Genomic DNA, 11,490 nt, shown 5'->3' with positions numbered 1-11,490 from the left:
ATATATAAGTCACTTAGATAACTTAAAAATGTTAATGTTTGGCTTTTTTTAGTATTTTATTTGTTCCTGAGTAAATCGGTTTGGCTGAGATTAAAGTTTTTACACAGCTGAATAAACGTCAAGCAGACAGCTGATTATCAGAAGTGTGAGATGCTCGAGAATATACTCCAGGGTCCCGTTATATTTTAGATAGCAAGGAGTTTATTAAACTTCACTGAAACAATCTGCAAATTTCATTTAAATTTAATAAACTATCTTGTCTTTATTTTTCGTTAGCACATACCTTAAACACTTAAAGCTGTAAGCTAATGATAGTTACATAAGAGCAGATGCATGCTTGTGCAATAAGCTGTAGGTTTTACGTCCAATGGATGCATGCTCTGATTAGTCAACTAATCGCAAAAATAATCGGTGACTAGTCGACTATCAAAATAATCGTTTGTGGCAGCCCTAGTGACTGTTGTTGTTTGGTTAATCTGGTAGTAAAGGGTCAGCTGTAAAGCTATAAGCACAGGTGGGTAGAATCAGTGATGAAGGAACAAGCTGGTTGGTATTGTGAGCTTAAAATGCTAAAGAAACCCTGCGAACCTGCGAGATCATGAATAACTCATAAAAAAGGGCTACAGCCATTAAATTTGAGTTCCACATGGGCTTTGTGGGCTGGGAATGAATGGATAGCATTATGGATTTTGTCTCAGTTGCATCTCATGGGTACAGCATATAGACATGCACTGCATTTGATGATGGCTAATCTTATTTGTCCTTGAGAGTAACAGCATGTCCATCATTTCCTTGTTTTATTGTGGAGACATTATTTTCACTTTCTGCGCTGGTCATTTTTCATTGTTTTCCCAAATCTGGACAGGGTATGAGTGAAGAGTTTTTGGACTCTGCAGATAACCTGGAATTTTTAACAGATTTGGAGAAGGAGAGAAGTACAAACATTACTGAGTCTGTTTAGGGAATCTGAGGGAGTAGCAAGGTTAGATGAAGGGTTTGGCAAACGGGGCAGCAGCATTGCAACAACAAAGAAGAGAAGGAAGTCGGCCTCAAAGCCTAAAAACATTCAGATTATCTTTGTCCTCTGAAGTAGACGTAGTAGTGGATGCAGCGTTGTTTAGTTGCATATGGGGTTAAGTCAAGCCTGGAGTATTTATAGAATGCTTAGTGCTTGTCAGAGAGGCTTTTAAAGAGAACTGCAAAATAAATGTGTAAACACAGAGATGGTAAGAACCACTCTGTTTTTACCTTCCAAAACAGCTTGGCATCCTTGTCGCAAAGTAAATGACTGTCAGAATGGAGTGCAGAGTAAAAGTGGGTTGTCAGCTGTGTTGAATGAATGGGTCAAGAGTGTGGACTTGTTCAATTAGGGTTTGTGCTCCGGGGCCCTGAGGGTGAGGTGGGGGGGGGAAGAACAACAGCCTTCTTCACTCAGCAGTACGCTGGTAGAATACGATGTCTTTAAATTGTAAGCTAAACATTTGTTTTGTTTTCCTCGTGGCTCTAAAGTATTTATGAAATGCCAAAATGAGTGTGGTTTGCTGTCACTGTGGAGAACATATGTGGAAATAGGGGTTTTCAGTCTGTTCAGTACAATCAAAAGTGTTACACTTCATGCACGAACTGAATCTTTTTTTGTATGTGTGTGTTTTTCAAGTTTCAGCTTGAGGTGTTAATACAAATTAGAAATGCATTATATATGCATAGCTTGATATTTCTTAATATTGAAGATATTTCTTAACATATTCTTTCTCTCTCTTTAACTTTCCTTGATAAATGCACCATCTGAAAGTCATAATTTTAATTTCATTGCGGCTTCCAAATGGATTTTTCCCCCTATAACGAAAATGTATTTTTGATGGAGGTCTGATTGGCCCATTTATCCTTATTTTAAACTATTAAAATGTTCTATTCGCCAAATTCGGTAAGTAGTGGGAGGAAACTGAGGGTAAAGAAATGTCGCTCTCCCAAGCTTCAAACACTTGGCACCATTGTCTGCTACTCACCTGCTTAACTTGACGCTGGTGGATGTAAACTTTGGCGTGTGTGTGTGTGTGTGTGTGTTAAACCGCAACAGACTTTCCAGGCAAGGCCCCGTCAGCCTGTCAAGGTGGTGATTAGAATGTGTTGTGACACACAGATACGTGCAGCCTCACATTCAGAGACCCACACACGCTCACACACACCTTGCTGCCCGCACAGAGATGTTGTGGCCTGCAGCAGCATGCAAGGTCCAACGCAGTTCACCTCTTGTGTCATTGAGTATTAGAGTATGGACTGTCTGTCTGGTTCATGGCGGAGAGAGACACACACACACACACACACACACACACACACACACACACACGGTAGTGCGTTGTCGGTTATGACTCTGAATGTTCCTCCCCAAGGTAAAGAGTTTTGCTCCCTACCGATAAACACCTCCAGTCTATCATACATACATACGGCTTGTCCATCCTCAAGCTTCACATGCCTCTCACCTTCCTTTTCCACACACACACACACACACACACACACACACACACACACACACACACACACACACACACACACACACACACACACACACTCCTTTCCAGATGTCACACTTTTACTCTCTGTATCACATCCTATTTCCTTCTCAATTTTCTGTTGAACTCACAGTTCCTCACATACTCCTTTAAACACACTTTCACTTTGTCTCTTGTCTAAATACACACACACACACACACACACAATCAAGCAGCACTAAGGGAATGGACAGACTCATTCCCCGTCTGGCCTCAGACCCAGATTGATTGATAGGAGAGGCGGCAGGGCAGCAGAAATGAGTGAGGAATAGCAAATGGTGGGGCACGCTCCCACCTCCACGCCTTGATGATATTGTTAAATTGGCTGTTCTTGGGCTAATGCTGCTGTTATGTCCACAGAATATTACTGGCTTCCCTAGTAAAGCAACAGGGGGGGAGAAAGAAGTCCTCTTTCTGTCTCTCTTTCAAAAAGTCCATATTAACTGGAGTAGCTCTCCAGCTATTCTGGTGAAGTAGAATTTGTGTTGTTCCTTAGCACGACTAAATGTAGTCTCACCCTTGGTGGATGAAGAAAGGGAAAGGAGGGAAAAGAAAGAGCACGACAATCTATTATGTGTGTGCACCCTCAAGATAATTAATCCACATGATACTTGTGAGCCTGTAGATGATGCACGCTGCCTCTTTCATTTTGTCTATGAACTGTTGTGCTGTAAGTACTATATTGAAGGTAAAAGTAAAGTAGGCACAGTCGTAGTTGAAAGAACAGAACATTATTCACGTCAGATTACTCTAGCCTTTTTTTCCTCCCTGTTTTGACATTCAGGAAGTACAAAAGCTTCTCTTTGTCGTGTATGAACCTCGAGTCCCATGATGTGTTTGTAGCTGTGACTTCTTATCTCTTTATGACTCATTTTTAGGTATAAAACAATATGTCAGTCAGTGCGTAGATCAAAAATAGGCACCGGATAATCAATTGGCCACTCAGATGGCCAATTGATAATGTTCTTTCATTATTTATTTATTTTTTTTGGGGGGGGGGGCGTGTCAGTGTTTTCCAAGCATGTACCAATCGGTCTTGCTTGTTGACTGATATTGACTATTGGCAAATAAGATGGCATTTACAGGTGTCAGCGAAGGATATTTATCTGTGCTGTCACGTCAGTTTTGCCCTTGGTAAAGGTTCAGAGAAAGTGTGATGAAGAATACTTGTGTCATAATAGAGAACAATACAAAAATAGGGAAGATAAACAGGTATCAGCTGATATAGATAAGTAAGCTAAATAAATATATATAGATGTAGAGAGAGATTTGTTTATTGGTGTCAGTTGATACAAAAGAACACAGAATTTCACTTTAAGTGCATACAGTTTTTTATCTCATCAATAAGTGTCAGTTTTGTTACTGGTGATTATATAACTATAAAAATAATTGTTTTTAGCACCTATGTTATCAGGCAGATTGAAAGATCTCCAGAGGTTTATGACTTCCAATCAGTGTTGAGTCGACACAGCTAAGATGCCACGCAGTTTGTTTTGCTGTTTGTTGTTCTTTTTTTTTTCCTCCACAGCTGTAATTTATGGTTTATGAACAAAGAAGGTAGTGGTCCTGTGCCATTTACAAGACTCTTGTATCTTCTATTAGATTTTTGTAGTGGATGCCTCTGCAGGCCTGCCACTGGCTGGTTGTCTCACTCGCCCCCGAATTTCACTTTAGCTCTCAGGCTAAGAGACAGTTGATTTTCTTCATGTGTCTTCTGTCTTTGTTTCTTCGTCTTTTCCTTTCTGACCTGAGTACAGCCGGTAGGAGTTTGTTTGCAAGGCGGCCTGTCTGCTTGAGTTTCGTCTGGAAGCCGAGTGTCATCCAGTCGAGTAGAGTACACGTCAGTCAGTGTGAAGTTGGTGTAAACTTTGATTAGTTTGAACACGCGGTAGTCTTTTCCCATTCACATGGTGTCATTTTAATGTTAAGAGTATTCAGATACACAGACTTAATGACATGCTGGGATAATCTGCTGGAATAAATATATTTTAATTTTTTCTCACCATCACTTGCAGTGGTGCATGCATGCATGTATTTTCAAATTATGGAAATGTAACAAACACAAAGGAAACTCATTCAAATTGTGCAAAATAGAAGAAAAAAACATCCCCAAAAAGTTCAAATTAAAATTAAAGAAGGCCAATACAAAAGTATCCGCTGAATACTAATTCTACTATTTCTGCAGCATTTTTATTATTTGACTTTCACCTTTTGTGAGTTGGGGGTCTTTTTGTTTGTTTTCTGGGTTGTTTTTTTTGCCCATGCCTCACATTGTTGAAGTTTTAGTGGGAAGAATTCATATTATTCCAGAACTTTTAAAAATGACAATATTCTTGAAGGAAATCTGTATATCAATCCAAATATGAATAATAATTCTGAGGAATCAGAACCACAAACCCAGTGGGTTAAAGCATTTTTACTGAGGCTCATATATGGCTGTTCCTTTGTTTCTCTGTGCCCCATTGCCTCTTTGCTGCTCAGTTTGTCCTACAAGCTACAGGGGGAAAGACACTATTGAGACAGCGTTTCTTTCGTTATGGAGGCTGCTCCACTCTTTTGAAATTCCGAGTACTTCAGATATGATTTCTTAACCTTCTAAAGATCAGTGACTTTTCACTTGAGTCTCAGATTTCTGCTCCTCTGTTAAAAAGAACCTCCCTGTAAATGCTTCTCAAGGATACTTAGACTTTTGACCAACCTTTTCATTTTAAAGAAAACGCTGAAATCCACCCTTGAATCTAAACTGTAATATCGACTGCAGAAAGACCCACGGACTTTGAAGTTGTCCTGAATGCCTTATAGATCAACTCGTTTGACAGAGATCCAAGACGAGTGATTGAGAGTGACACGTTTTAACATTCAGCAAGGCTCGATGGTGTAAAGTCACGCTTTAAACAACAGGCCGTTTTAAGTGGTGTCGCGCCAACACATGTTCAGCTCTTGCAGCTTTTGAGATGAGAGATGAGATGAGATGAGATAGCCTTTATTTGTCAGTTGCTGGTCTTTTGCCCACAACCGAGATGACAGACCTTGCCGACCGTACATACAATACACAAACATCACATTGGGGAGACAGATCAGGCTAGGTAGCAAGGAAAAAAAAACATCGAAATGTGTAACACAAAAGGATAATACAGGAAATCATAGATATCAACACACCATAGCACAATAAACACAGACAAGCAACATGGGAAAGTGTTCCAGTGTGTACATCTGATCTGGGACCGCTGCAATCTTCGACTGCGCCTCCAGCTGACCCGATGTCATATCTATTATAGTTTTTAAGTATTTATCTTTCGTGATGTTGCACTGACCGGAGACATCTTTCAATTTCATTGTACTTGTGACAATGACAATAAAGAATATTCTATTCTATTCTATGTCCACATCAGAGGGGAGGTAAGCGTTGGAGGTGGCGTTGGATCCGGGGTAGGGAGGGCGATGCGTCAGTGATTGCTTATCAGTATCAGTATATGTATGTGTTTGCGTGTCCATAGTTCAGCTGAGACAGTGTCCTTCGCCCTGCCAGGCTAAGTAAACAGTCTTCCAGCCAACCCAGGTGGCCTTGTAGGGAATGGGAAGGAACAGACTCAACACAGTCGTTATCAGGGAGTTTTTGTTCGGCTCCAGCCTTGAGCCCACAGCTGGCACCGGGTAGCCGCATTATGATGGTGATTTTTCTTTTGCAACACCTCATGAGAATTTCAAAGCTGTTCTTTAACACTCCGACACTAGTCTCTCAATCTCTCGTTGGAGAACGGCGAGCTTCCCCATGATGGTATCAAACTTGCGTTCCGTGGTGTTGACATTCTTTTGCTCAGAGAGCCGATTCAGAGAACTCACGACTGCAGTCAGCTGTACCACGATGTAATCCAACTTTCACTCAAAGGTGTTATTCTGAGCAGGCCTCTCCTTGATGTAACCCAATATACGCTCAGAGGTGTTATTCTGAGTATTCACGGCAGCTGTAAGCGTCTCCAAGGTCTTAACCATGCTGCTCTCAATGAGCCCGTTCTGAGAAGTCGCGCCTCGTCCCATCGTTTCAATCCCAGCGGGCAGCCTTGGGGGGGTTTGAACAGCCGGTTCCGCTTTCTTAATTCTCCGATAAGCCAGGGCCGAGCCAGCTCCGATCAGCAAGAACCCTGTTATCATAGATCATCATATTTTTTTTATTTATTTATTTATTTTGATGACGACCTTCTTAAACCATCACTTAAGAAGATCATCACCAGTTGTTTAAATCTGCAATACAGTCATAAGGAATAGGAAATATGTGCTGAAGCTGCATATTGGACACAACAAAGATTAGAGTTGCGAACTAGGAATTGAAGGTGGTGTTGAGTTAGGGAGGAGAGATGGCCAATTGGTTTTCCTACCTCTGTTGTCAATCGCCCAGCCTTTAGCTTTTGTATCAGAGACAGATCACTTTGTACACAATTTCCTTGCTAATGATAGGGTGCTGGGCTGGTGCATGCCTCAGTGGAGCCTAAAAGGTAAGTACCCATACTGATGGGCATAGAAGTGCACAGACAGATGCTGTATTTAGGTGGCAGGCTGCCTTGAGTTCTGTGTGTCTTGGAGTCTGCTACTAGCCAGCCCCCGAGCAGAGCCACTCTCCAACAGACTTATTATCCGTCCATCACCATCACTCGCTCCTTTCCTCACGCTCTTTTTTGCTTCTCCTGTTACCCTTTTCTCCCACTCTCTGTTTTAATTCTCACCTACTTCTTATTTGTCACCATTCAGTCAGAATTAAAAACTTGAATGTTATAGACACACACTTTAGAAACACACAAACACACTTGCAGATGCTACCTGTAACCTCCTCTTCCTCCTATGATATGTACCAGAATTGCTACAGTCTCCCAATTTCTCTCTCAATCTTCATGTGCTGCATCTTCCTCTATTTCTCTCCTACTTTCTCATCCTCCTCCCTCTGTTTGACTCTGCTTCCTTTTGTCTCACTGACCATGTCAAACACTAAATAAAGGGGAAGATTTAAAGGATAGACTGTTACGTCCAGTTCATCAATTCATGTATGGGGCCACAAAAAGGGACTGTTCCCATCCACTGCTCCAAGCCAAATGTTAAAATTCAGTTCAAGGAGAACATTTGGTTGATTATTTTCTTTGTTTTGTTGCAAGAAACGGGTTTGTGGGAGGTTTGCTTCAAGAAAACTTGAGATTAATGCAAATCAGATGGGGTCCCTTGCATCACTTTGGATTTTAGTGATTCAGAAACCTCAGTGTTTTTAACACTCCATGAACTCTTGGAGGTCAGCTAATTACAACCAAATGAAATGTTAATATATTTTGACTTTGGCTGATCTCTGCTTTACATAACCTCAACTGCCAGGGGTCAAATTTTGACCATAAGGCAGAAGATAAAAAAAGAAGTTCACCCATTTAAAAAAAAAAATGCCTGATTTTTCTTTGTGTGTTCCCTCTCATCCCACTTCCCCTCTTTAACACGTTCCCTCCATTTCAAGTGTCCTTCATTTTTCCCAGCTTTGCTCTTTTTTTCTTTCCCTTTCTGCTTTTCACCCATGCCTCTTTTCAAACCGCTCCAGTTTGTTCTTGCTAACAGCCCCAGTAGGAGAAGGATGTGCTCTACAGACTGGGGTCTAGGGGGCCACAGCTGCCCAATCACAAACTGATTTATCAACCTCCTCCAGCCAGCCTGCATAGAGATACTGTTTTGCTTGCTTGCTTTGGTTGTTACTTACAGCCAGCGAGGGGAAGATTTAAAGGATAGACTGTTACGTCCAGGTTGTTTGTATTTGTGGCTGTGCATCCTTAGGATGTGTCTGCCATAATGAAATGGCTCTCCCCAAAATGCATCTTGCCTTCTCTCTGTTAGCTTAAGCCTGTCTGTGTCTCTGTCCTGCCGTTCTCTCCCCAGTACGATGTATTAACTGACATAAGTAATGAAAGGCTGACTGGTGAACCCAGCTGATGTTTGTTTTAGAAATCTCCACCACAGCCACTTGATAACAGAAGATGAAGCTTTTGTTTTTCCTCAGTTTCATTGCATTCGTCCTTCACATCCTGGTTGCTCTTTTTCTTCACCATATTTATCATTTTTCTCACATCTCCTCTCTCCCATTACTCCCTCCCCTTGTTCATACACCATGTAGAGTTCCAGATGGAGAACAGATATTCACAGTTTCAAAAAAAAGAAGCTGATTTCAGTGAACTGATTTTTTTTTTCCTTCTTCTTTGTCCCATTTCCCTGACTTTCCCCTCCCTTCCTCTCTATTTCTTCCTCTTCCTCTGCCTCTAGTCCAGTACCAGATGGAGATGATGCGTTCTCTGCGTCACGTCAACATTGACCATCTGCATGTGGGCTGGTACCAGTCCACCTACTATGGCTCCTTTGTCAGCCGAGCGCTGCTCGACTCTCAGTTCAGCTACCAGCATGCCATTGAGGAGTCAGTAGTACTCATATATGGTGAGTAGTCCTGTACAGGACACGGCGTAAAGACTGTTTTTTTTAAAAATCATTTTGTTTACTTTTGTTTGCAAGTTAAGACCAGAAATTGGCAAAACATCAAATATATTTTACTATAGATGAACAGACAGAACATTACAAAGAATTTGAATATAAATAAAAAAGATTCATGTAATAGATGTTAAATTAAGAATTCATCAATTTAAGTATAATTTACTTATTATACTTTTTCTTATATTCTTTCATACTTGCACTGGCGGTGGATGCTCATATTAAATTTGCATAAACATTTAAAGAATAAGAGCAGCTGAGCCTAAAGTTCAGACTGTTCAAAGCACTTGATCTCTGATATTTTGTTTCCTTTTGCTCCGTATGATGTCAGTGAGAGTGGGTATCTCTAATGTGTCAGGTTCACAGCTGTGACTGAGTATAAAAGCCCCCACGAGAAGAAATCTGCCTTAAAGTAGGGGGATGGAAGCTGAAATGGCTTGTTTCGCACAGTGGATAAGCCAAATTATTTTGAACCTTTAATAATGTAAAGCTGCCCTAGTGGGGTTCAAGAATTAAAATAATTGGAAATTTGGATAATAGGTCCCCTTCAAGTTTATGTTGTGTGTGTTTTTAAGAGCCACAATAAAGGTGTAAATCTTGGACTGTCTGTTGCTGTTACATTAAAAAAAAAAAGTTGTATTGATAATGTGATATCAAGCCAAAAGGAGAGAAGGGATCCACTGCTGTATTTGTCACATGTCCTAAAGCCATTCAAACCTTTCACAGGGCACCAGTACTGAAAGAGACTCATGCTGGTGGAAAGTCATTCTAGTAAAGTTGGCCCCACAAAGTACTGCTGAGTCCTCGTGAAATAAAGTAAACACAGCAACATCAAAACACTCACCCTAGGCCTGAAAGCAGAAAAGCTTGCTTAGTTTCAGTAAACATGGTCGTTATCTGTTTTCTTTCTCTTGCACCAAAATGGTGCCTCTACAAGAGAGTTGATTACAGTCATTTATGCTTCATTGTCACTCAGGTTTCTGCCATGATTAAACAACCACATGTCAAATTTAGTCTCTTTAATCAATAGGTATCCAAGAATAGGACTGCCACTGAGAAGTCTTAAGATATTTTGCTGCGGTGCACTTTTAGAAACTCAGCAATAAATCAGTCTGACAGATGTAGGAACAGATTAGTGGAGGTAAGCACAGATGTTTAAAAAACAATCTAATTCTAAGCGTCATGTGCCTGGAATTAGATTTTTGTTTCAAGATGGATTTCTGCAAGTTCTGCATTGTCATCAAGTCTATATCATCAAGGAGACTGCCGATTATTTATAGAGAGTTTTTATTTTTGTGCACATCTGCAATAGTACAGATTTAGATGGAGATGACTTTTGGCTTTTGACCTTACAATAAATTCTGTTGATGCTGTGGTCTGGAACTCTTGTGAGGGAAAGGCGGGCTCGCAGAAGACTGGATTAACTATGTAGCCTGTAGCTGCTAACATGAGACCAACAGGCATTATGTGGGTTCACCTGCTTCACAGTAAAAGCCTCTAAAAGCTCCCCGGAAATGCTGAACCACCCCAGATGGTGTAAGGATTTAAATGACAGCAAAACATGACAGAAAATGAAAACCTGTCACTACTTAGTGAAGTGTTAACTTCTTAGTGTCTAAATAAATGGAATTTTATTGCCACACCAAGTTCAGAGGGAGCATATTAATACATTACATGGATAAGTGGACAATGAAATGGATGATAATGGCGATCGTTTCGTCGTTCCTGTCAGAGTGCTGCTGTTTTCTTTTATCCATCCATCCATTATTTTCCACTTATCTGAAGTCAGGCTGTGGATGCAGCAGGTTAAGCAGCGTATTCAAGAAATCTTTCTCCCCAGCCATGTTCCCCAGTTTCTCCTGGGGGATCCCAAGGCATTCCCAGGCTTGATAAGAAATCCAGTCACTTGAGCAGGTTCTGGGTTTACACTGGGTTGTACGCCCAGTCAGGCGTGCCCAGTCGTCATCCAAACCAGATGTCCGAACCACCTCAACGGACTCCTTTTGACATGTCCTTGACAAATTGCCAGGGCGTGTCATTTGTGCGTCCGTGTGATCCTGGGAAGTGTGTTGTCCAAGGCCTTTGTCACAGAGGTGGGACCGGACAGCGAGCAATTTGGAAAATTCTAAAGAAACCGATTGTTTAGAGGTGATTAACCTCACCAGCGAGCATCTGATGGCCAGGCCTGCCTCCATGAGGCCTGAAAACTAGCATGGATCTGCTACCCTGTGGGCCCACCTTCTGCAGAGGCAGGCGTTGGTGTGAGCTGCAGATTGAGCTGGGCGGTAGGCAAAGGCAGGGGTGTTGGTGTGTGGACCCTAGACATTACAGAGGACATGGACCAACACATTAAACTTTTCTAAGCTGAGGAATCAAATATAGACACTGTCAGTATGCCACACTGTGTCAAGAAAGTATTTCCTCTCTGTATTGCTCATTT

General features: G+C 41.3%; 1 protein-coding gene across 1 annotated transcript in view; it reads left to right on the top strand.

Moving 5' to 3' along the window:
* Positions 1–11,490, top strand: part of LOC102207623 (eukaryotic translation initiation factor 3 subunit H) — a 59,215-nt gene that overhangs the window by 27,619 nt on the left and 20,106 nt on the right. Inside the window, exon 3 of the mRNA XM_005743159.2 lies at positions 8,832–8,999. Coding sequence (XP_005743216.1) covers positions 8,832–8,999 — 168 coding nt within the window. The remainder of the gene's footprint in view (positions 1–8,831; positions 9,000–11,490) is intronic.

This window comes from Pundamilia nyererei, unplaced genomic scaffold, assembly GCF_000239375.1.
Source record: "Pundamilia nyererei isolate P.nyererei 1_Seehausen unplaced genomic scaffold, PunNye1.0 scaffold00128, whole genome shotgun sequence".
In the NCBI taxonomy this organism is placed as follows: domain Eukaryota; kingdom Metazoa; phylum Chordata; class Actinopteri; order Cichliformes; family Cichlidae; genus Pundamilia; species Pundamilia nyererei.
Note: the sequence above shows the minus strand (reverse complement) of the source record. Positions and strands in the feature narration are given on the sequence as shown.